Raw genomic sequence first — 26080 nt, 5'->3', positions numbered from 1 at the left:
CACATGTAAAAACTTAACTGTTCCAGCGTTAGGATCATAATTTGCCTTTGATCCTGTAAATTGTTGAACCACAACCCTAGTCGTTGCCCAAGGACTGCAGGAAATGTGCACAGGGTTATGCAAATCTCTAGGAGAGGGAATGTTTTGCAGGGGTGGGGGGAAGATGGCTCTTGCCGCAACTGTCAGTCTCTGGATTGCAGCTGAATAGTTTGGCAGTCCCCGCGCTGTCCCGTGTCACCCCACTGCCAGTTCCCACGGCTCCTACCCCTCTCTGCTCACCGTCCAGTTGTGCAAGTCTGGAGCGGCGAGCTTTTTTCAGATCTCCCCCTGTGTGCGCTGGTGGCATTAACAGGCAGAGTCTGCAAGCTCGGTCCTTCGTCTGCATTTTTCTCCAAACCACCACTGCGAGTGCAGTGTTCATGTTTTGCCTCTAAATCCCCAAGACTTTTGCCGGCTGGGGATATTTGCATGGGTGGATCAATCTGATGGTAAGACACAAAACAATTTCTTTGGGAACCTTGAGGGGAGCTAAGCCTGCACTAGACCCCAACCAAGGCAGGACAACAGCAACAACACAGCAGGGACATGGCCAGCAGATGGGGAGCTGTCAGGCAGGACTTCAATTTTGTGTAAAATGTGAATTTTCCTCTTTCCCAGATTTGCAGAGGAATACTCAAACCCTTGTAAAGAGGCAGGTTGGGTGTAGTGTGGAAGTGCATCCATCATCAACAACACATTCAAAACAAGAGTGCTTGACATCCTAACCATGGCTCAGGGTAACAGATCCTGATAAAAAATAAAAGTAGAGGTTCTTTGATACCTTCTCTGTTCTTTATTTTTTTGTTTGTTGTTTTTTTCTTTTTTCTTTCTTTTTTTTTTTCTTTTGGTGTGTAAGCTAAGTGGTATGACACAGGACTTTGCTACTTTACAAAATTTACTTTTTTACTTTACTCATCAAAAGGGTGGGATGAGCCCATCACTGCCCAGCTGCCCTGGCAGGGCTCCCCTGGCAGCCGTGCTGTGGTGTTGTGCTGTGCCGGGGCAGGCTGTGCCGCATCCAGAGCACAGCCCAGCCTTTTCCATAGGCTGTGTATGCTGCACAGGTACAGGGGCTGCGCACGCCAGAATGTGGGGCAGTGCTGCATCAGCTGGGCAGGAGTTTGTTTTGCTGTTTCTGTTTGGTTTTTTCACTTCGGTGATAATTCTTACCCAATGCACGATCTCTGCTCTATGTACTTTACTACTCCTTGTGATAATCAAAATCCGGCCCTGAACTTTTTCACTACAAAGGAAACAAGAACTTTGCCCCGTTGGCTGTTAACAGGGCATTTGGTGATGCCGCAGCCTCTTCTCACGTGCAAAAACCCCAAAAGTCTGTGGAAATCAAGGTTATGCTGATGACAGAACGCTTATTGTTTTTTTACCAGTGTGGGTGGAGATCAGGTGCTTTGACAAGACATGAAATTTCTCGTGTCAGGCACCCGACCGGTCGGTAGAAAAACCCCTTTAAACACCAGGACCGCCAATAACATGCTGTGTACGGCTCAAAGTGCAACCTGTGATGGGCTCAAAGCGCTGAAACATTAACCAGACCTTGGGCCACCATCTGTAGTTGCCGCTCGGTGCCCACACCATCGCTCCCGGGAGCGGGAAATGAGGGCGGCACTATTATTATCCGTGTGGAGAAAGGGCGCAGCGGTGTTTGCGCAGCGCGGACGGAAGCGCTGGCGGCGGCCCCGGGGCGCTGGGCGTGCGGCGGTGGGGCAGCAATAACAAGGTACGAGCTTCCCCGTGCGGGCAGCAGGGAGAGGCCGAGCGCTTAAATCGCAGCCTCCGGCTCTGGTTGAGGTGCTCTGATGAGCACTGCCGCGGTGGTGGTGGCGGCGGGAGGCTGTCCTTCCATGTCCACTCTCTTGTTTGCAGGTATAACCTGCCTCTGGCGAAACCCCTGACTCTAAGCCTCCCCTCTGACTCCAAATGAGGTAAGGCTTGTGGGAAGAACAAATATCATTTATGAAATTGCAGGCTGCACTCGCAGGGGAAAAGGAGAGTGCTAGAGCTGCTTCTGGGCCCACACCTCAGATGGTTTGGAGCTGGGTGGTGCTTTGGTGGTGTTTTCTTTTTAACAGTGGTGAGGTGTCCTGGAGATCAGATGAGGAGATATGAGGAGCCAGAAAGCATTTCTGAGGATTCAAGTGTTGTAATCACGTTACTGCTCCCTGAGCTCAGCTGACACAGGAGACAGGTAAACATCTCCCACTGCTCAGGTAGATGACGGTACATAAATCTCCAGAACACCCTGAGGAACAACAAGTCTTTTGCAACTTTGCCTTTGAACTCTGAAGAAGTTATGCTTGCGTGATGGATGGCAGCAGCGCCCAGCTGTATTCTGAAGCATAGCACAGCTCCCAACTCCCTTGCAGAGGTTTTATCCTCAGCTGGAGTAAGTGTACAGCAAGCTGTGCGTCAGTGCTGACTCTTGCAGCTGTAGAAACTTGTCATTTCATTTCCAAACACCAGCACCCTCAGCAAGGCGCTTGGCCTTGGGCCAAAAGCCATTCCTGTAGTGTCTGCTCCTGCTATATACATGTGTGATGTTAACTTACCTGATTCCTGGTGTGGGTTTCTCCACAACCACTGCCACATATCTGTGTCTTGTCACTGTGGCAGCATTGGGAGCAGCCTCTTCGATTACCAGGTCTTAGAGTGAATTTACCTGAGAGCATGTCCCTGTTCAGCGGAGCAAAGTGATGCTTTGCCCTGCTTGTGCTGAATCGTTGTTACCTGGCAAGGGTTTGGGAACTGCGAGATCATATTTTATTGTAGCACGTTACAGCTGCAGAAAAGGTATTGGATTCTGGGTTTATATCAAAAGACTAATTCTTGATTAGGATGATAAAATATTTAGGTCTAGAACTTTTCCTTCACAGCAAAGTAAAGTAAATTGCTCTACTAGTAGTGGCAAAAGAAAGGACATGCTCATTTATGATGCTTTAAATCAGACAAATAATTTCTGAAGACAAATAACAAAACTGTAGCAGAGAGCTCTGGTGCAGGGCTCCTTCTTGGATTGTAAACACTGCAAGACAGAAACCATCAATATTTACACCGTGCTCAGCCCAGCACAGTGCAGCTTCTCTTGTTGGGCCTTTTGAGGCACTAATAGGAATATTAAATCACGCTGAATACCTTCTTGCAATATTTACAGTTTAACGATAACGAAGCGTGTGTGTGCGGAATACTGTGGATTGTGACCATGCACCAGAACCAGAAAACCTGTGATGAGGCCAAGCCTTGTGATATGACCCCCAGTTCTTCCCCCTGCTTATCACACGTGCACTGCAGTGGTTGGGACCCTTTCTGGTGCTCCCAATATTCATCAGAAGCAACTTAGAAGGAATGATGAGAGAGTAAGTGTGTTACTGTGTGAGCTGTCACCAGTCGTACCAAGAACTGTGGATTGAAAAGTCGGGGGGGAAAAAAGGCATTAAAAATACCACTGCTATGTTGCCCTTTGGGCTCACAGAAATGTGACACAGAGAAGAATTAGCCTTTTGCGGTTTCATGTTTCCCTGACCTTTTAAGAGAGGAAGAAAAAACAGATCCAACTTCTGCTCCCAGTTACAATGTTGGAAGTCCAGAGCAAATACACTGCCTCCTGAGGTGCTAGAGCAGAGTTTCGTGTTGTCTATTGAAAAATCAGAGAGACAGAGAGGTGAGGTGTAAGATAATTTAACAAAAGCTGTGTGAGTTCAAAGATAAGCCTACATCCCAGGCAAGTGTAATTACTGATGTTTGAGTGTAATTTTGGTGTTTGAGGAGACCCATTCAACCTGCTCTGGTGGGATTTGGCGTCAGTGTGAGGTAAAGCAGAAAACACGTGGCTCCTAGAGCACAATGCCCTTGTACCGTGTGAGTGAGGGATGTGCCACAGGGGAGGCCTCCTGGCCACCAGCACTGCAGCTGACAGCCCCTGGCAGTGGCAAGTCCTGCTGATGCATGTGGCAGGGATGCTGTGACAGCACCTGCAATCACACCACTCGACACTTGGGACGGCCTCGAACCGTTAGCATTAAGCTCACACGTGCTACTCGACATGAAAACAGTTCCAGTTAAAAATCATTTCCGAATTGTTATTTTGGCTTATGCAACTGTCGGCCTTTTTTTTTGTTGTTGTTGTTGACAAACAAAATCTGCTTGGATTATACTTTAATGACAAACTCTGCATGCTTCACCAGGTTTTCTTTGTTTTGGCTTGGTTTCCTGGTTTTATTTCCCACCTTCCACTAAAGAAATTTTTATCTCAGAGAGAAAATACAGGAGGTGGGCTGCTTCCTACCTGAAATCCCAGCCTTGACTGGCAGATGCTGATAGACATGAATCATCACAATGAATGCAGTACAGCACACAAGCAGCTTTTTTTACAAGCACAGGGTTGTTAAGCAAAGGATGAGAAACACGTGGAGTACACTGCAGTTTGCTAATGTATGGCTGGGTTCCCAGGTCCGTGTACATTCTTGCAGACAGGCTGCAGTTGTCATGATGCTATTGCCAGGAAAGATGTAAACAAAAGGAAACCTCTTGTCAGTTGAAGCATTAGGTTAGTAATACAAAAGAGTACTTAATGGAGTCTTTCAGATCGATACATGCCCTCTGTTTGTCAAAGATGTTCTTTTATGTGTAGTCATACAGCCTCTTTGATGTAAGTCACCAGTTTTTACATTTTTTAAGTAACAGCAATATTTACTATGTGGTGAATCAGAGCGGCGAGCAAGATCATAGGATCCTCTTGCAGAGGATCACGACTTAAAATTCGTGTGTTTTAGGCAAAGCTCTTCTGGATTCACTTGAAGACTGACACATGGACATGTTTCCATTGAAGTTGCTACAGGTTTGTCTTTATGTATGCCTCTACTAAATTTTATAGCTGGCAATTAGTCTGGGATGAAGTCTGGTTTCTTTCCCAACACTGCAAATGCAATTGTGTAACTTCATTAAAATTCAAAGCCTGGTTCTTATGCTGGATTAAAACAGTAGATAGCAAGATGTAAAGAAAAGTCACCCTTTAAAACTCTTCTTTCCCACTGTGACTGCTTACCTCATGGAAGCAGCAGCCATATGACCTGGATTACTTTTGGGTTGTGTTTAATCCACACCACATTCCCCTAGAGTTGCCACTGTTTCAATAGCAATGCCCCGCCCTTTGCAAGGCCTGCTGTCGCCCAGGGGCTTGTATCTCCCTGCCCTCCGCTGGCACCATGATACTGCCCTGGGGCTGATGCTACCTCTGGGGTTTGTGGAAATGGTGGAATTGTGGTCACGGTGGTACTGATGCACTAGGAAGGGATGTCACATATTTAAAAGCTGTTTACTGAAACATTGCTCCAAGGTGGGAAGGGATTTCCCCCTTCAGCTGTTGCTACAGGTGTGATTGTCCCACAGCATAGCAAAATGCCATCTCAGCTTTAGTGCATCATCTGTGAGCTGCCTGACCCGTATGATTTTTTTTTCCCCTTTTGTTGTCAATTATTGACTGGAGAGATGAGGAATGACACATGCTTAAGTACATCAGTTATCTCAATTTCCTTCCCCTTAGGCCTAGCTTAGCCAAGATTTACCAGAACAATCTACAAAATGAAGAAGTTCCAGTATTTTTATTTTTTTTTCAGGTGATAGGAGTTTTCTTCTGAAGACTGACAAAAGGGCTGGAGCACAGTGAGTTATTATTACAACCACTTATTAAAAAAAAAAAAGAAAGAACATGCTGTAAGATAACAAGTAATATAGCCCAACTGGTGCAATGCAGTAAATTTTCAGTGCTACAAAAAAAATCAGGGATGATCACAGTCCTGAACACACACTCACAAAGCCATTCCAGATTGCAATTGTGAGCACCCAGAGTCAGTACAACAGGAGAAAGTAAGATATAGCATTTTAGGGACATGACTTTGATAATTCTCTAGTTTGAAGCCAGGGATAAGTGATAGGTTGGACATTCCCGCTGGGGAAATAGGCTAGTTACATCGGAATGGGTTATCTTTTGCTATTCAACATCTCAGCACCCTAGTTACCATCTCCAAACTAAGGTGTTTGCCTCAGCACATGGTTGTTTACACAGTGACTTATCTTACCTTGGTGAGATATTTGATACCCATAAAACATCCATCACACTCTGTCCTACTGCTTTTCTTTAACTCAAGGCAAGGCCCATCCCTCTCCCAAAACCTTTGACAGCTTTGAAATATGGCAGTGTCACCGTCCATGTAGCTCAGGGGCCGTGCAGTTGTTGCCTTCTCCAGAGGCTCTGCAACACCTCAGTATTTCCCTCTCTTTGAACAGAGGTGGCAAAATCCGTAACTGTTTCCATTCTGCTTGGCTGAAAATGAGGAAAAGCTCGTCACCCTGTCACAGATAGTTAAGTGAAGAATCAATATGATATGAAGGCCTCTGCACCAGGAGTAGCCCATAATAGGTGGAGGCAGTGTCACAACTCAGCTTGTTTTTTAATATAGCTCTTTTTTTCTCAGTTCTTTAGTGTGTGGTTTTTTTTCCCTCTGGGTGGAGCGGAGCTGGGGAGGTGATGACTTACCTGCCACAGCTCAGTAGATCGCAATCTGGAACTGGCAGAGTGTTAACACAATGCCCCAGCAGAGCTTTTCTGTCTCTAATTTCAATGATTATGTTGTTACTGGATCAGTGAAGAGAACCATGAAAAACACAATTACCAGGAAGCCCTGTTCCTTTGCTTGCCCCTTTGTCTCACTGCGAGTGGGGCATGTGAGTCACGGAGCAATAGAGGACCGGCTGTAATCACAGGCACTACCGAGAAGGGTGCTGTCCACCGATGGGACCCAAGCGTGGGAAAGCCTGGCTGCTGGCTGGAAGGGCCAGTCACGTCATGTTTTGCAGCTGGCATCCAAATGCATCCTGATGAATCAAGTGAGAGCAGCTACCTTCTTCTGCCACAACGGTGGCCAAGCAGCCATGCAGAAGAGGGGCTGTAAAAACCTCCCCATGTGCAAAAGCACGGGGAAGGGATGATGTTGTGTATAAACTTACTGTGACAGCACAGCAATGTTTTATAGGTCACTGGCATAGCAGCAGACTAAAGGGAAAGGGGATGAGTATCTTTCAGCTATGAGCGCTGGTCTCAGGTTTGCTCAGTGCAGGACCATGGTTAAGTGGGGCTGACCCGACCCTGTAACGTGATGCATAATGGGAAAAGAGAAATTCACTTGCTCTCTGCACTCCAAATCATGTATAAACCTATGACCTCAAAAACAAATACCAGTAGCAGCAGAGCAGCCAATATTTTTATCATTAATTGCTATCAAAAATGTCAGCTCAAAGTCATCAGATTTGATAGGCGAGCATGCTCCAAACTGACGGCTGAAGTGAATTATTTGCCTATTGCGTGATGCAAAAACAATGTCTTGCAGGAGAGACAGACATTGGCAAACAAACTGGCAACAAGATAGGCTTCTGGGGAAGGCTTCTGATTTGATCTGGAAGGAAACATTGAGTATAAATAGGGATAAAGTTTACCTGCATAAAAGGCGGGGTTGCACCATGCCTTGGACTTCATAATTCTGCTGGAGAACAGTGAGAAACATACGTGCTGTTTTACTCCCTCCGAGCTATCCTCATTACAAAAAGGTACCAGACACCTCAGAAAGGTTTTTAAGTAATAAAGCATTTTTTCCACCCCATCCCTGCTGCATCCATTTATCAGTCACTAACGAGCACATAAATTCCAGCATGTGAAGAAAAATCCCTTCATCTTGGGATTTTCCCCAAGAATTTTCCCTGCCCATGGATTTATAGCATAAATCTTTCTGGCCTTTCTGTGCTGAGGGTCTAAGCATGGGCAGAGAGTACATGGTGCAGCACTGGCACACTAGGTACTACAAAGTGAATCAGGACCTGTTCAAGTACCGGTATAACCATGAACATCATCATCCAGGACATGTTTCTGTGGGATTTGGTGACTGTCTTTATTTCACACAGTGGGAAAAAACCCCATCTGGATGCAGGATTCCAGTGAAGGGAAAGTTAGCTATGCCTGCCAGGGATCTCTTTTGCCCCTCAAAATTCAGACATCATGGGACATAAGTAGAAAATGAAAGGGAAGCAGAGAGGGCAAAACCAATCAGGCTGGGGTCTTCTTGCCACTTCTTTTGAAGTCCCCAGCGTAACTCCTGGCATCTTCAGTGGGGTTTGGCTGGGCGCCGTGCAGAAGTGCCTTTGAAGATTTTGCTAAGGCTCAAGGCCTTGATCATGGCAACTTTTATGCCTGTGAGCAACTCTGTGCGGATGAACACTTCCAGGGTGCTCAGCAGGATGCTTCGGATGAGACTTTGCAGGGCCGGTCTTAAGCAATGAGAGCTTAAGAGAAACATTCTGCTTGTCGTGCTTTTATCCTTGACCACATCAAATGAAATGCCTTGGCAGTTCTGGAAGAACGAATTTGCATTGAAAACCCACAGCTCTTACAAGCAGTGCATTAATTATTTTATTAATTTGCTCTTTTTACATTATGGGAAACATTCATCTATTTACATTTTCCTGTCCACACACAAACCAGATAGATAATCCTATGGAAACCCAAATCGTTAAGCCATAAAAACACTCTCCTCTGCCTAAAGGCTTTCAAATTTGTGTCTTTTGTTTCAAATCAAAAACATTTTAAAATCACATTTGGGAATGCAGGTAGGCCAGTGATTTACATTCTACTTAAAATATGCATTTGACCATTTTCCTTAAAAAAAAAAAAACCAAACTGAACAAAAAACTAAAAACCCCAATAAATTCACAATGATACAGTTTAAATTAAAGTGATAGTGCACATCAAAGCATTAAGGGAACACCAATAAATAAACAAATATATTACAAATAAATTATTTCTATTTACCTTTTCAAATATTAAAAATCTTTAATCCATTTCTTCATCTTTCTTTACAAAAAGATTATGAGAATTTTATGGAAACATCTGCAAAAAATATAATAAATACCTCTTTTTTTTTTTTTTTTTTTTGATTTTTGAAGCAGGAGACAAAACCAACCTTTTCTAAAATTTCCCCCAAGAAAAAAAAACCAACAATAGTTTAGTCCCAAAGTGAAACAGAATATAGGCATTTTTAACATACACTGGGCAGTTTAGACTAAAAACAAATAGTTACAGATTATACTAAAACAGATGATGGAGCAGATATATTAGCATTAGTGTTGGTAAATGAGTCAAGTGGTTAACTAGTGGCATTCTAGGGGCAGAATTACTTTATTTTCTATTTTCTGGTATTGGCTGTATTTTTAATATTTTGCTAAAAAACTAGGCAAACATTATAATAACCTCTCCAGTGCCAAATGAATTAACAAGCATTCAGCTAAGAATAAAGTCATTTAAAATAGATACAAAAAATATTCTATGATATACAAATACAATAAGTTGTAATGTACAAGACTAGATAGTCTTCACTTTTCTGCTTTTTTAGGGGGGAAATTGCTGGATATAAATTTCTGTAGCCACTTGTCAACCAAAGTCTCATCTCTCATAAAACGTTCACAAAACTAAGTAAGTCTGAGACACAGTTGTGAATGTGGACTCTCACCTAGGTACTGCTTTGAATACTTCAGTACAAATGAGTTCCAAATAAGTAATACTTCCTATGACTATATATGCTCAAAAGTGGCAGTTGGCACTATTACATACTGCAAACACGGTGATGTTTTGTTGCTGCTAAAAGTTAAATGCAGTGTTTCAAAACTAGCAAATACACTGGTATTCAAACGCTTAGAGGGTCAAACCTTTTGAAGCTCCTGTAACACCAAGCACTCTAGAGTTACACTGGATTTCTGATTACTCTAGTTAAAAGTCTTTTATATATTAAATTATTAGCCCTTTTCTTGTAAACCACAGCAGTAAATATTTGTGCCCTGTTTATAAAGACATAGCTCAGATATCGATGGCTTTGAGAGGTAGCAAATTCTCTAGTGGTTTTAGTATGCTCTCATGAAAATACTTGGTGCCAGAACCTATTACCTCTCCTATTTTCTCGAATAAACTTAAATTAGCACCTGGCTATGATGTCATAGGAAAAGAAGCTGTCTGGCATGGTCTCGATGAATTTTAGCAAGAGCTTAACTTCTCGATGACGATTTTCAACGCTTTTTAAGTGCAAGCTGCAGAATTACGCCACATATGCAGTGGGATTTTTCACTGCTTGGACTGTCCATCCAGGTTGAGCAGCCATGGGCACAGCCAGCCAGCACTGGCATGCAGCAAGGGCTGCCACCCGTGCCTCTCCATGGTGGGGCTGTCCTGTGCCTGTGCTCACTGGGAGCAGAAAGCAGCCTGCCTTCCCCTCCTGCATCCCCCTGCCCTGGCAGATGGGGTGAAGAGCACGCAGGGAGCAGCAGAGGAGTCTGGAAGACGTCGCTGCAGGACTGCACACGTGCTGGGGACTGCACAGCGCTCCTCTGCCCACACCAGTCCAGTCACCCAAAGCAGCCCTGTCACCCAAAGCAGCTCACGCTAATTCTGCTGGCAGCAGCATGTGCCAGCTAGGCACGCGTGTGCGCACTCACACACGCTCACACGCACGCACACAACTCGCTTTCAGCAACATGCCTGACATAGCTTTCCTAATGTTGGCACAAGAGATTCCAGTAGCAGCGTGGTCGGCATTGTTCCTCATCAGAGGAGCTGGAGGACAAGATCCTGCCCCAGCCAGAGGTGGCTGGAGGGGACAGACACACAGGAGTTGACCTCTCAGGCTCCTCTCCAGCCCTATTATCTGCCATTTCCGCCCACTATTAATGAGCTACTTAGGATGCATATTTTTAGTGATTGCAAAACAATGGCAGAAGCCAGGGTAGGAAGGCTTGTCGTGAAAAATATTAAGTTCATATTGATCCCATAACTTGTGAAAAATAGTCTATTGTTCTTGTTCAAGTGAATACTTTATACTATTAAGAGGAGGCTGAATCAGAAATTTACTCCTAAATATGGACGGTTTGGTGATAAGCAGTCTGAACTGTAGCATACAACCAGCTGTGGATAGAGCAAAGCAAGCCTGGCCTGGAAAAGCATCAGAGGCTCCATGTACAATAATTCACCTACAGGTGTCCGTGTGTGGCTGCGTGGACGTATGAGATTGGATGGTCCCACCGAGATTAAGACATCAACAAAACCAAGCTTTTTTCTTTTTTTTCTTTTTTTTTTTTTAACCAATATAATCCATACAATACAATACAAGAGGAATTGACAATACAGTACAATTTTAAAAATTCTTAATACTTGGACAAGAAAATCCTTCTTTTATATTATCTCTTCAACTGTCATTGCTTCTTATCTCCTTCCTTTTTACTCTTTTATTGCCTTTCAAAATAGATTATTTCCCTGGAAGATCGAATTTACAATCTTCTGCTGATTGAAATGTTTAAGTAGTGATTGATGAAATAAAAATGAGGCAGTTTGTGCAGCTGTGAGTGTGCAGGTATCTTTCCACAGGATCTTTTATATCCCTCGCCATCTCACCTGCAGGATATACTTCCACTTTTTCACCTGCCAGAGCTGTGGGGTTTTTTTTCTTCCCCCCCTCCCCGCTCCCACCCCAGCTCCCTGCCCTTGTGTGACTCTTTAATTCAGGTGAAGATGTGATTCGGAGGTTTAGAATAAAGTGCGCCATCTGCTTTAAAAAAAACAGTAATAAAAAGAGGGGAATCCGAGTCATAGCTCCTTTCATCTTTTGTGAGGAAGACGGCAGAGTCCGAAAGGATCACCCTGCATGACTGAAAATACCAAAGTCCCCTACAGTTTGATATTGCTGTACACTGGGTAACAGACTAGCTTTAGGTCAACTAAAGATCATGAGTAAGTTAAATGGAGCATCTACTGTACAGGTGCGTGGGTGTGTGGAAGTCTGAGCGCTGCATTTATTTGTTTCAAACAGAAAAGAAAAAAGGATCGTACTCGTTTACATGAGGCGAAGTGGCAGCATCAGTACATGTGACAAAGCATCGTGATGACATGGGCGAACCTTCAGAAAGCAAGGGTGATTAGAGGACATCTCTCGGAGGACCGACAACTACGCCACGGCAGTGGAGTTCACTGGGAGCATTGGGGCAGCTGTGTACAGAGAGGGGGGAGGGGGAGAGGAGGGTAGAGAGAGCGAGAGAGAGAGGAGGAGGTACAAATACTTCGTGGTGACCTTGAGCAGGAGCCTAGAGGGGCAGATTATACATGAGGCTTGTCTTTCCAGAGAGAGTCCTCCCGGTTGGATCCCTTCATAGCCTGGTCTGGGCTTCGGGGATGTATATCTCAATGCTTTCGGCGCTCTCGGTAGCTGAGTTCTGGCGGACCGATGCAGCGCGCTTGGCAGCCATCAGCCGTTTCCGGGCCTCTTGACGCTGCGAGCTTTCCAGAGAGCGTTCTCGTATGAGTGGCACCTGACCTTTCGATGGCTTCTTTGGCACTGGAGGAGGGACCCTTCTCTCCTGATCAAAGCAGAAGGTTAATGGCATTATACAGCTTCTCAGGGAAAGGTGGGAAAAACTAGGATATGTCAGTAGTTAGAACACACATTTTACCTAAGGTTTGTTAGCTCTTATCTGCCTTTCTGTCTTCAGTCAACTGGCTTTTGTGCTCAAGGGTTCATAAACATAGGGCAAGGGCAAAGGGGAGGGGAGGGCGGCCGCCGTGCTACTTCTCCTCGGGGATGGTGCTGCCAGGGCCGAGGCCCCCACCGCTACCTGCTTAGTGCCAGGGACTAGGAAAGAGACCAAGCTCTTGCCACTGGCGTAGCCGGGAGGGAACGCTGCTCTCAGCAGAGGAACTCTGGAGAGCCCCAGCTCCTGGGCCACCCTCTTCTATCCGTGCATAGCGCTAGATGCTCCTGCAACACGGAGATGCCATGGCTTTGGCGTTCCCAAATGCAGATGGGAACTAGCTGTCTGCAGCTGGTGCATCAGAATAAGTAGCTTTTAAAAAACACCATATATTTATGTCTCTATTTCGTAGCAGTTTAGTGTCTGCTCAAAAATCCCACACTCTGGGTCTCTCTGCCCAAGTTCACACACTCTGGCCTCGTGCTAAATAGGCATGAAGCTACATTCAGCTAGAAATAGAAAATCTGGTAGGAAAAACTTAAAAACAGTTAAGAGAACATGCATTAATCATCATGGTGGCAGCTAGCTCCAGATATGTGACCAACAAGGAGGACTTTTATGTATATCCTGGTGCATGTACACACACATACACACACAAAAAAAGAAAAAAAGCCAACAAAAAAAAACCCTCAGAGAGGGATCTCTCCCGCAAAAGAAAAGTGTATTCAGAACTGAATTTCAGGCGTCCACAAAGACTTTGTCAAGTTAATTAGATTGTCTTTTAAGTTACATCCCCTTCCAACTGTGAACACGGTCTCTGAGCGAAGGGATTTTATCACACTACAAAGGTCCCATTCTGCCCTTTCGTTTTCTCTCATGCTGCTCACAACAGCTTCCATGGCTCAAAATATAAAGGTGCTTAGTTACACTTATTCATACTTTGCTTTTTCTCTCCATCCAAGGATTAATCTATGCTGCTTAAAAAGGGCCCAGTGGCAAAGGCCAAAGGCAAATATCAATTCCGTAGAAAGTTTTTTCTTCCTTTTTTTTTTTAATCCTTTTTAAGAAAAGAGATCATCTGTTTCATCTAAAATCATAGACAAATGCTGTTGAAACAAGAACACAGTGTAATTCTTTAAAATCTTTACCTTCCTACTGTAGGTCCCTTTCTTCAGCACTACTTAACTTCCTTTAAACCGTTATAGTCTTCTTTTTGTTGGAAACTCTTTGAAATGTTTTTCAGAAGCAAAGAAAAGGCACATTTTTTTTAAGGAAAGCTCTCATTTCTTACTGCCGCAATTGCAAACACTCAGCCTACCCACTTTACTGTAAAGCTAATGAAAGACCATATACCAGCATTTCTGTGCATGCATGTTTAGCATTTTAAACTTCCTTTTCTGATAGATACTGGAAAAAAAAAGAAGATAAGAAAATGACTTGCCTTCAGTACCTTGGGCTAGGAAAACACATTCCCATTCATTCCCCTACAAAACACACTAGGTGTGCACAAATGGTGTGAACATGGCACTCCTAAGTCAGGAATGAGTATTTAGTCTTGATTGGAGGAGGAGGAATAGTGCTACCAGCACTGCCTGTACAAGCTTCCTGCTGCAAGATTAACGGGGTTTGATATTATTATGGTTATTTGTCCAAAAGAAAACACCACTTTGGTCATCGGCAGCCAGCTGACCATAAGTTGGGGTAGCCAGGACTCCTGTCTGAGCCGCTGTACCTGTAAGTCATGCTCCCCCTCCTTCTGGTGACCCTACCTGTTGGCTGTATTCATTGCTATCAGACCAGTCACAGCAGAAATTCAGCCACCAAATTACATACCTATAGGAGCGTGACATTAGACCGTTGATTCCTCTAGGAATGGGTCTGTGTTCTAAGGATTTTCTGAGACATTTGTGTATTTTGGCTCACCCAAGTGCTGTTTGTCTTGAGGTGGATAGTGAGGAGAAAAAAAAAAGATGATGGTGCCAAATGAGAATGTCAAGTGAAATGTGACTCACACTTGGAGATGCGGTAGCTTTTTATGGTGACAGAAGAAGACTACATTTACCAAAAAAAAAAAAAAAAAAAAAAAAGGAAAAAAAAAGACCAAAGCTCCAGATGATTTTTATGTTACCTCGGGTAAACAACACTACCAGCAAAGTGAATGTGTTTGGGAAATCACCCATTTAAAAAAAGCCCCCCCCCTAAAAAAAACCCAAACAAATGGACAAAAAAATGTAATTCCTTCATGTAAGATTTTGGAAGGCATATTTTTGATATTGCCGTTTGTAATCTGGCTATCAAAGTCAGCGATGGTTACAGTGCTTCCCTAGTTTTTTCAGTAACACAACCTAGAACTCTTGCTGTATGCAATAATATGAACCGTAAATGTGATTTATTTAATTTTAAGAATCAATATATAAGGCAGTTCCTTCCAACGATTGATCGTCTAATATGATTAAATGTAAAGCTTAACAAAGTACCACATTCCCATTATCCGATTCACAAAGACAGATTTGGTTTAAAAATATGCCTGAAACATATTACAGATAATATCCCAGATGATTATTATGTAAACATTGTTATTACAATGAAATTAATTTGATATGAGCTTCATTTCACATTTTTAACGTCAGCGCTGTAACACAGAGGCCTATTTAATCGGTCCAGTATTTGTGCAGGGTTTTAAATGAAGCATACAAAATCTACAGTGTTCTACCTTCTTGTCATGAGGATCCATCTGTTTCCAATTATTGGCCTTTAACTGATGAAGTTCATCAAATTTCATACTAATATTTTCTATGGACAACTGCAGCATATCCCAAAACCCTGCTAAATCCTGGGAGGTCGGCCGTGGATGTGCATTAGGATTCTGTGCAACAGAAGAAAAAAACATGTTGGCTTTAGTACTTCTTAATGTAAAGCATTTGTGCAAATGGTTATGAATCTCGCTAGCAAAGCAGTTTGAGCAGATCCAAGTGATGGATAAGACCCAGAGAGAGGAGCAAAGCAAAGCATTACTTACTGGTGGGTTTTATTTCGAGGAGTCTGGCTCGGTGTTGAGCTGCTGTGCCCTGCAAACCCCCACTCACCAAAGGCAGCAGGTACCCCTGGCAGACTAAGGGTAAAGGGCCCCTGTGGCAGGAGCTGCCTAGGGATGCTCCTGGGCACAACTGGTGGCAATCCTATCTGCACTGAAATGAATTGCCAGCCTCCTCTTCACTCTCATGAGGAAGGATTCCCCCCATGCTCATGCTTGTAAAAAAGTGATATCTGTGCAAATTTACATTTCCTGCATGTGCAAATAGTGATATACCAATGTGTGAACACTTTTTCTACACTCTGAGAATGTAAGGTTTACAAAAATACACCATTTCAAGTAAAATTGTCTCTTATACACCTCAGGCCAAATTCTTCTTTTTTTTGTTTGTTTGTCAAGAATAACCTGTGCAGGGTGAAAAGCTCAGAAGACTACATGCAGAAGCACAGTAAACCCATTTTTACATGTAGATTTTTTGGGAGAATGAAACTGGGACACAGGTGGGGAGCATTGCTTTGTGTGTGCAAACTCATCAGCCCAAGAGCATTGCTCAGAAGAGCACATCTGGACAGTCAGCATCTTCAGCACAGCTTGGGCCAGAGGCTGGTGACCCAAGAAATCCTGTCCTTCCTTCTGTCCCTTCAGTACACCACGGCTCTGAATGCTTTTTGCATGCAGTGGGCGTACACGAAACTGTCCCTGCTCCACTGGCAAGGTTAGCATGAGGGAAGGCTTTCTACAGGATGTCTCTATCAGCTGGTTCCCAGCTGAAACTCTTTAATTAAAATGAGATGTTGCATACACTCACTTCAACCGTGCTTTTCATAAATGCTGAGGAGTCTACACCAGTCAGCAAGGTGTCGTGTGTGCCATGGCCATGTCATATTATCATTAATAACTGATAAACTGTTATTAATTTTGTTGTTAATAAATAAATAAATTACTAGTAGCACCTTGCATGATGTTTTACGTGGCTCAAGTTTTACTTTGCCTTTAGTTTTCTTCCTCTTCAGAAGCAATAAACCCAAAAGACTCAGTTGCTTGCCTCATAAAATTTCTATTTGCGCTTTTCACAGTCACACTGACAACAGATTTTGATAGGATGATTATACCATGAAAGGTGCAATTATTGAAAACAATAAAGTATATATTTTTAGAATCATAAGGAGACCAGAGATTACACTTCGATTCCTAGTTTTTCAGTACTTGACACTAGCAGGTTGCCCAGTTGTAGGCTGTTACTTGCAAAGATGTGCAGTCAGAAGGCTTTTTCAATTTTTATGTTATGAATTGGAAGTCTTATGAATACAGAGCCAATTTCTGTTGCATTTGTCCACTGAGGCAGATTTTAGTCTGGGGCTTGTTTCCCAGGAACACATGGGAAAGCCCAACTCAGGAGATTTCTGGTCTACCCTCAAAGACCTTAAGATGCTGTACCCATCTGTGTACCCATGAACTCGAGGGTCAAGGGACAGACCCTTGCTCCTCTGGGGTCAGTAGCAGAGCCTCCTGATAGTTCACCCAAAGCTTTTTGCCTTTATTTTAAGAATCTCAAGCTATTGTGAAACTCATGGTGACTCTGACAAGTTTGAGTTACTCCCAAATTTATATCAAGGCCTTTACTGGGAAAGCTGCTGTGTTGGTCAGAAAATCAGTTTAGTTTATGTAGGATTATTCACAGGGTTAGTAAAAGGCACACAGTAGTATCTATCAGAAAAATTACATACCAGGTTTTCTTCACAAAGTTCTCTGAACTGGTAAAATTTCTGGGCCATGAGAAGCTGGGCACTGCCCACTGCAGTTCGAATTTTCCCTAGAACTGAGAGAAAAAGAAGAGTAAGTCACAATGCTTTCTTAGCTGCAGGCAACTAAAAGCCTATAAAAAGAGAGGAGAAAGCTGTGTTGCAGTCAGCTCTGGCTTTCAAAAGGTATGTTATCTTTCAGTCACAAAAAGAGAAGTGCTGATAAACCTAAGGTCAGATCTCCACTAGGCAAAAATATGTAAAAAAATGCTGCATCTTACTCTCATTCCTCCAGTGAGACCAGTTGTAACCGGTTGTAATGACAGTGTAAATATGGCTAACCAAAAGCTTTTGCATGCTGTATAGAAAGCTCACCAGAGATGTCACCACTCATATCACTATGACCCAGGCTCAGGCTTTGAATGAAAACCCAGCTCCCTGCACAAGGACATGCAGCTCTCAAACCCTGTTTGCTTCTCCACCTCACTTAGCAACTCAGGCCTTATTGTTAGGTGTAGCTGGGTGTTGCTCGATCAGAGCTTCAGAAAGGGGATGATTGTTTTAGTGCATGCCAATTAATCTCTTTTGGACCCTCTGAATACTTTCCATGAACACAATCCAAGGCCGCTTCTGCCTTTGAATTCAAATGCCCGGGAGTACTTCAGGCAGCAATCACACCCCGGCCTCTCCTCCTTGCTGGTGACTTGGAGGGAGGTGTCGAAGAGTCCTAGCACAGCTCCTGCTCTGTCTGAGGACTCCTTTGTACAGACAGCTGGGTACTTACTGCCCCTTTGGACTGACCGAATGCTGTGAAGGGCTGCAGTGAACCAGAAGACAGCCCGTAGTAAATGCCCCTGAATAAAGCAGGAGCTCATACTGTTTTGGTTGCATTCAACCTCACTCAGACGCTGGGATTTTACTGCTGCCAGGGGTAGTTGGCAATACACTGCCCAAACCCAAGGCATAGACTGGTGCATTCAGGGACTCCCTGGGGCTTTGCTGAGTTCTGGTCCAGGGGGAGACTGTGTGTGTGCGCTTGTACACGTGTATGTACACGTGTGTATGTGTGTACCTCTGGGTGTGTGAAAAAAGAAGCAAGAATGCAGAAACACAGCGGAAAGGCAGACATAGCCTCAGCTGGCAGGAAGACAGTGAATCCAGAAAAGAGAGTGTGAATTTAGGAACTGCTGAGTGAAAGAATTGATGCTGTGAGCAAGAAAGCAGCTACCGATTTGTTTGACACTTTCAATGCTCAGGAAAAAAACCAAAACTGCCTTTAAAAAACCGGCGTGGCATCACAGATTTATCTGGCTCCTTCATTGATTTTCCCTCTCAGCTGAAGCAACTTACTATCCCCAATTCTCTGGTTAACAAGTGATTAAAAATTAATTTAATCTAATTTTTAAATATTACCACTTCCTTAATGAAAAACATGAATGGCAGGCACTGTGTCACAGTTGTCACTATCATTGCTACTCAGAGATATTTGTATTGTTCCAGCCCTCAAACAGACACAGCAACTTTTCTGTGACAAATTTACAGCCTGGATGTATGAGAAAGGTGAAGGAGGAACAGGAAAAACAAGCAGATGAAGTGGACTGCTCAAGGTGACTGAATTGCTGGCAGAGCCTAGAAGACATACTACTCCTAAGCTGCCATCTTGTGCCCCATCCCTTGAGCGCTTTTTGTATAAGAGCTAAGACAGCGTTAACAGAGCTCCTCTGGGAAAATACTGCTAGTTATTTTGACTTACCACAATGAAAAAAAAACAAACAACCAAAACCATACATACATAAATACATGTAACAAGATTTTTAGCACTTCATCAGTCCAGTGACTGGCTGCAGTGCTGGCTACCAGAATGCCACCATTCAGTGCTTGGTAAGAGAAAGGCCTCTCCAAGGGATTGAGTAGCCACACGCTAAGCAGATTGGCACAAATACTCATGATAAACTGAAACTCGACCCACAGTAACATGAAATCTGTGTTCTCCTCCATCAAGGCAAATGGCTTTTCCTCAAGCAGCCTTAAAGCTCACTTCTTAAGGCTGTTGAAGGAAAAGTGGGATGTGGAGTTCATTTATACTTCAGACATACAAAGGGGGGGAAAAAAAGGGGGAGGGAAGAGAGAAGCTTTTCACATTTTTTCAGAACCTATAGGAGAGAGCTCTGTGAACACACACAGAGTCCAGACCTTCATTTTGTTCCCAGAACTCAGCTCAGCACTGCCAGGAAATAGCCGTGAGCTGGAAGATTCACTAAGCAGAATATTTTCAGCATATTGCGCAGGGAGTTTTGCACACAACTCTCATTATTGTTAGCAAGGCTTGCGTGTCTAATTCTATGCGCACAGTGCTGAAAATGGACCCCTTGGTGTGTCTAGCCGTTTATGCAACCCAATATGCAAACCACTCAACTGAAAGGACTTTTCAATAGTAAGGAGGAGCTACTCCGAGAGCTTTCATGTGGTTCCCATTGTTATGAAAACTCTTCCCACTGAGTATATTTGGGAACAGCTGCCTCATCTGGAGCTCGGCCACTCTGACACTTCCCAAGACTTGAGAAGCGGAGAAAAAACAGTCTCGACTTCTTGGGATAAAAAAACCCAAAAGAGATGAGGTGGGCTTTTCTTGGAAATATGCACAAAATAAATTGGAAATCACATCCCAAGAATGAAGAAATGTAAATACAACTTGTCGGTGATGGATGGGAATGTGCCCCTTTCTTCTGGGGAAGAAGAGCTTAATATTCAGAGATCTCAGCAGAGGGAAAAGGAAGTCCTTGTCCTTGGCTGCCTAGTGACTGGCTATTTGCCTAAAAACCATCATCCTAGCTGACTGCGGGATGCATGCTGATGCTGTTCTCTATTGTTGCCACTTCTGCTGTAGCTGCGGCTGTATCTAGTCAAGTGTCACTGATTCCTCGCCCCTCAAAAGCAAGGGGTCTGTTAATGTGCAACTCGTCAACAACCAACTCTGTCACGGAAGTTAGGGGGGAAAAACGGACAAAAAACAAAGCATGCAAAAACCTGAAAGGAATCTCTCCAGAAGGCACAAAGCCTTATCAATAGCCTAAGTTTTGTTTCCAAACCCACGTTGCTTTTAGAGTTTCAAGGCAAAGTGCTCATTTTGCTTACTCAGTCAAAATCTCTGGTGCCCAACAGAAAGGCCAAGGTGTAGTGAAAAACCAAAGGCAAAAATAGACCAACAGACTTTCTTAGAAGAAAAGCCTGCAAGGTTTGAAGCCTGATACCAAGGAAATAAAGGGAATTGCAAAGATGATTACTCAAAACACATCAGAAAAGAATCAGAAAAATCTTTAACAGCAAGGGACATGGGGTACAGGAGGAAAAACACATAAACATTTAAATTGATGTGTTCAGCTAATAGGATACAAAGAAAACATATAAAACCAAGCAACAAAAAATCCCGGCCCATCGAGATGCAATCATAATGGATTTAAACACCTGTATAATGTTACTCATGTCTGCTTTCTGTTCCATACAGGGCTATACAGCACAGTCAGCACTGTTGGATCTGAATGCCTTCCAGTAACGCATTAAGCAACATTATTAACATCCATCATGTGCTTTGCTGTCACCCCTTCCCCAGAGGGAGAAGTGTGTGTACTGCAGTGTTTTGTTTTTATAGTTTGAATTTTTCCTTTTTTTTTTCTCTCCCTTCTTGCTTTGACCTCCCTTCCTTCTAAATCCAGTTCTCTCCTGTAACATTTTTTAAGAGATAGACAATTATGTCTATTCTTGAAGAACTGCTTCAGTATAGCTATTTTGATGTTATTCAGCTACTGTGGGATGCTTCCTCACTATTACTGTTCTTAACTAGGAGTCACAGAATATTATTCTAGGACACATTTCTGTGAATATCCTTGTGTCTCTAATGTCCCAACATGTTCTTCTTTTAAAACATTCTTGAAAATAGCCTTGGACTATGTGCTGTTTAAGCAGTAAGTTCTTGCTTCTCTTGTTTCTAAGAATTGCATAGGACCTGTTTTGAAATTGTAGAGCTCTATGTATCTCCCCCTTCCACGTTTTCATCAGAAAAGAAACAGGAAAACAACAAAATAAAAGAATTGTGAACACAAGCAAAAAAATAGTTGTCATCTGCTCTATCTGGGAAGGTGACTGTGTGTTTAACAAGGATAACAAAATATAAGAAAAGAACAGAACCCACCTGAAGTGATGTGAAAAGTAATCATGTAGAAGCCTGGGGGTTTTGAGAAGGGGCAGCATTATTTGGCCTTAAAACCCCAACTGATGTATTTGCATTTCAACTTTGACAGGCCCCAGGGTCTAATAAGTGACAAAGGAGGCACTTTAGGACTGTGACTATCAAATGCCCTTAATGTGAAAACACCTGGTTGATAGTCAGGGCCCAAGCTAGGGAACAGAATACCAGAGACTTGCTCATTGCCCCAGGAGCAAGTGGCAGGAACAATGGCTGAAATTACAGGGACACAGCCCGACATTTGCGTTGCAGATGTTGGCTGGGCACTATGCATATGAAGCAATCCTGCCACAGAGCTGTCACAATCCATTTCCAAGCCAGGATGGACCAGCATTTTAGCCTATTCCTGTTGACAGACCTACATTTAAATAACACCAAGCATGACAAAAGCCAGGAAATTCAAAGTTAAAGCTACTGCTCAGGTCTTAAGCTCAGCTATTAAGGAGAAAACAGCCAAATGGAACAAAGTAGGGAAGGAGCAATCCTTGCTTTGAGTAATATATACTCACAGGAGCGATCTTATTGAAATTAATAGGGCTGTCTGCATGAGCAAATGCTGTTCATTTGGATTAAAGCAGTTTCCATGTGTTGTCTGACTTACTTGGATTTTATTAGCACATTTAATGTTTTTTTCCCTAACTAGATCGTTTCCTTGCTTGTGGATTTCACTTTTTGCCTAGATAGCCTCTGGGCACTGGTAGGGCTTTCCTTAATCGCTTTCCTTTGAGAAACCCTCGTGTATGGAGAAGTCCCTTCTGGGGAGAAAAGAAAACCAGAACAAGAAAAGGATGAGTTGGGCATACGGCCAGAGGCATGTAGCCGGGGGGATTCCAGCAGGACTCGGCCACATAGTCAGGCTGGTGACCATCCCTCTGCACGGCTTCTCCAGCCCACTGCAGGATGAGGCTGGCTCACTCCTCAGAACGGCAAAGATGAGGATTGCCTGGAGAAGCCTCGCAGAGGAATGGCAAATGGTTTTCCTTGCTCATGGCTGAGACTGAACTCTTTTTCTTTTGCCATGCACAGCTATTATGAAAAATGTACCTTTTCCTTAATTTTCTTCTCTCGTGTCTAGCCTTTACTCATGTTTTCTTTTGAAACAATCGAAACAAACCAAAATAGCAGAGAGTGTGTAAGCATTGCATAATTTGCCAGAACTGGATGAATTTGCAAAGACTCTGGTCCTAAGCAGTAAGGTTCCTGCAGATATGAGGTCAACCTTTATTTACAGACTAGCCCAGAGGCTTTATTCACAGATTAGCCCATATACACTCAAGAGTTAAAATGACATGTCTTGTAAGAGCCTTGGTTTTCTGTTTTTAGTTTTTACTTGATTGGCCTGGCTTGTCTCGCCACTAAACCCACATTACACCTGACTTGTGGTGAATCAGGCCTGCTGTTTGCTTCCGATAGTTATCTTTACACCAAAGCCCCAGTACAACCCCATGTGAAAGAGAAACTTCTGGAGGGGGCGCAGGGGGAGGCAAAATGAAGATTTGTGGTTCTTCCAAGAAGGTCAGTGCTCCATGTGAAATACAAACAACAGCAAAAAAAACCCCAAACCTCTAAAGACAGGCCAAGGCCATAGGATTATGTTCCTGTGCCCACCGCTGCTGGGGAAAAAAGTGGTCAGAGATGTGCAGGGAGCCAGGTCTGATGCTGTGGATTTTGTGTGTAAATGGTGACAACAGAGGCCTGAGCCAAAACAACAACTGTAGTGAGGTCATCAACCAACAACTGTAGTGAGGCCCTGCCTATTTGAAATTTTGCAGGGGAGAGGTAGGAGGAGTAAGCAGATGGTTGAGGAAAAAACAGAAAAAGTCAACTGTTGATTTCACTTGAGGCCTGATCCAAAGTGTCAATCAATTCTCACAAGGTGTTTAGCCTCAGATGTGTAACATCTTTTTTTTTTTTTATGAGAGGCCTAGAGTTTGTAGCCAACCTCCCTGTAACTGCAAAATACACTGAAATCATATCAAGTATGTTAGCTTAAAGTGTGAGTGGTGTTCATCTGCCTGTCACACATGTTGCGGCTTTATCAGAAAATGATTTCAGCTAAAACCAGAATATACTATACAATAAATAATTCATGGCGGAAGGGAAGCCACATTTCTCTCTATATTGGCATTTCATCGTGCAGCCGCTGAACCACAGCTTGTTTTTATACAGAGCAGCAGACTCCATTTCCCAGCTAGAAACATTCAATCCCATCTGGTAGATTCATTCCCAGCTAGATAATACCCAACGTATCTATGTAACATACAAGCTACTGTCAAACAGCAGCGAGCCGTCTCCCCGAGACAGCTGTTCCGCACAAGGGCCGCATTGTCTGAGGGAAGCGCGGATCGTTTTACGTGGAGCGCCGGGGGGATGAGCCCTCTGTCAGCTGCCATGGCATCGAGAAAACCTCGCTCATCACACGTTCTCGTTATTTTGTTATCTGGCCAAACACATGCTGGGGATGTCAGGTTGGAAACAAAGGATGCATTCCCTGCTCTGGTTATATTTCATTAGGGAAAGCAAAGCAAACACACCTCTTCTCCTCCTTTCCTCTCTCTCTGTAAAGTTTATAGATGTATGAAAAAAACGTTTTTCGGGGCAGGGTTTGTAACAACCAGGCTTTTGTGTCTGGCACTGCTGAGCGGGCAGAGCAGCCCCGGCCATATGCTTTTCCTTGGCACCAGGTAGAGTGGGACGTGCTGAGCTGCAGCAGAAAGCCCTGCGCAGCCTCTGTGGGAGGCATCTGACACGTGCCAGAGCAGCTGACAGCGTCACACTGGAATAAGTACTGCAACAGCGGCTACCAGACCCAGGTGACCCTTTTCCTCCTGCCATTTCCAGTGATCACAAGAAGTGCCAGGATACATGCCATATGTGCTGTAAGGAGGCATTGGGAATAGCCAACCTAACCATTCCTTTATCTTCCCCATAACTGACTCCTCCACCTGATAGCTCATAGAGCCCTTTAAAACTGCCTCATATCAAAGACACCAAGACACTGAGAGAAAATTCTATGAAGATACACAGTTTCTGCATCTATCAGCCTCGTAAAATTCACTTCATGTTCTTTACCTACTACTTTATTTGTGCACCAACTACCTTGGTGCACAAATAAAATATTAATAGGTTTTTCCAATATTATCAGTTCATAGAATGACAGAATAGTTTGGGTTAGAGAGGACCTTTAAAAATCATCTAGTTTCAGCTCCACTGCCATGGGCAAGGATATCTTCCACCAGACCAGGTTGCTCAAAGCTCCATCCAACATGGCCTTGAACCCTTTCCTGGCATGGCACATCCACAACTTCCCTGGGCACCATCGTTCCAGTGCCTCACCACCTTCATCATAGAATATGTTTTCCTTATGACCAGTCCAAGCTGTTATGACAAAGAGAAAGCAATTGGGTTTTGTGGCTTTGACTTATAAAAGTTGTGTGTTTCCTATTTGTTATGTGCTCACACTTCTTTTTCAATCTAAAATCTCATAGTTTATGAGGTTTATGTATTTCTTCGTACTACAGAAACAACATAAACCCTTTTATTCAGATACAGGTTCAAAGAGACTTTTGAATGCATTGATGGTGTGAGGGGAAAAAAAAGATTCAAAAATTCTAGAATTTGAGCAATCTGGACCTGCTTTTAACATCAAAACTCCTATATTTTTTCTTCAGAAGAAACTGTTAGCCTATATATAACATAAATTTTGTAGAAATATAAAACCTTCACATATCTTAAAACTCAGGTTATCTTATACCTGCCATTAAAAATGAATTTCCAGTTGCTTGCAATTGTGTCTAACTGACTACCTAGATCATACCTCTTCATTCACTAGGTTGAATGGAAAGTTCCAGCAGAAACAGCTTACGCATTTCTAAGGATTTTTTTTTCCAGTGCTAATTTCTTTCCTTTCATGAATCAAAACCTTTACATTTCAAAATAATTCAAACACCTCTCTTCTTGAGAGGAAGGGTTAGAAATTTTTAAGAAGCAATTCTGAAGCTGAAGTCCTTGCTTTGGTAGAGGCTAATTTGGGGATTGGAAAAATATTACTTGTATATCCAGGAGAATAGGTGTGCCTATATTGTAAAAAACTGAATTCTATATATGCAGCTGCTCCTTAGTGTTTCCCAGAAGCTCCCTTCTAAAATTTGAAACAGCTTCATTAGCAAGGATCATGCTCGCAAGCTCACAGATTTACCTCTGTCTAAAAGCTGGCAGCTAGCAATAGTACTGTTCCTTGTAAGAGAAATAAATGGAAAAAACCCTTCAATTTTTACTGGGAGAAAAAATTCTGGACCAGGAAACACATGTTCAGCCCTTCTGCCCTAATTAGAGTGAACGGATAAGATGTGAGCAACTCAACCCTCAACCCTTCTGAGTAATGAAGGTTTATTAGACAGTCCCATTACCTTACAGGTGGGTTAATATTGCTGACAATGGTGACAACTGAGATGT

At 43.3% G+C, this 26080-nt stretch overlaps 1 protein-coding gene and 1 long non-coding RNA gene across 10 annotated transcripts in view; one reads left to right on the top strand and one right to left on the bottom strand.

Moving 5' to 3' along the window:
- Positions 1-975: 975 nt before the first annotated feature.
- On the top strand, positions 976-9083 carry LOC116450359. 4 transcript variants are annotated; one of them, XR_004242774.1, is made up of 5 exons: positions 976-1777; positions 1924-1982; positions 3209-3410; positions 4827-4891; positions 5670-9083. It is a non-coding gene; the product is annotated as an uncharacterized LOC116450359 (long non-coding RNA). The 4 variants fall into 4 exon arrangements; XR_004242773.1 differs by having other exon boundaries at positions 4827-9083; XR_004242772.1 differs by having other exon boundaries at positions 3209-4891.
- DLGAP1 (DLG associated protein 1) overlaps positions 8490-26080 on the bottom strand; it is a 415190-nt gene continuing 397599 nt past the window's right edge. For all 6 annotated transcript variants that reach the window (XM_032122733.1, XM_032122742.1, XM_032122723.1 and 3 more), the window contains 3 exons: positions 17368-17459; positions 15320-15472; positions 8490-12495 (listed from right to left, as the gene is read on the bottom strand). In XM_032122733.1, coding sequence (XP_031978624.1) covers positions 12286-12495; positions 15320-15472; positions 17368-17459 — 455 coding nt within the window. In that variant the 3' untranslated portion in view covers positions 8490-12285. The remainder of the gene's footprint in view (positions 12496-15319; positions 15473-17367; positions 17460-26080) is intronic.

The sequence above is a fragment of the Corvus moneduloides genome, chromosome 1, assembly GCF_009650955.1.
Source record: "Corvus moneduloides isolate bCorMon1 chromosome 1, bCorMon1.pri, whole genome shotgun sequence".
Classification (NCBI taxonomy): Eukaryota; Metazoa; Chordata; class Aves; order Passeriformes; family Corvidae; genus Corvus; species Corvus moneduloides.
Note: the sequence above shows the minus strand (reverse complement) of the source record. Positions and strands in the feature narration are given on the sequence as shown.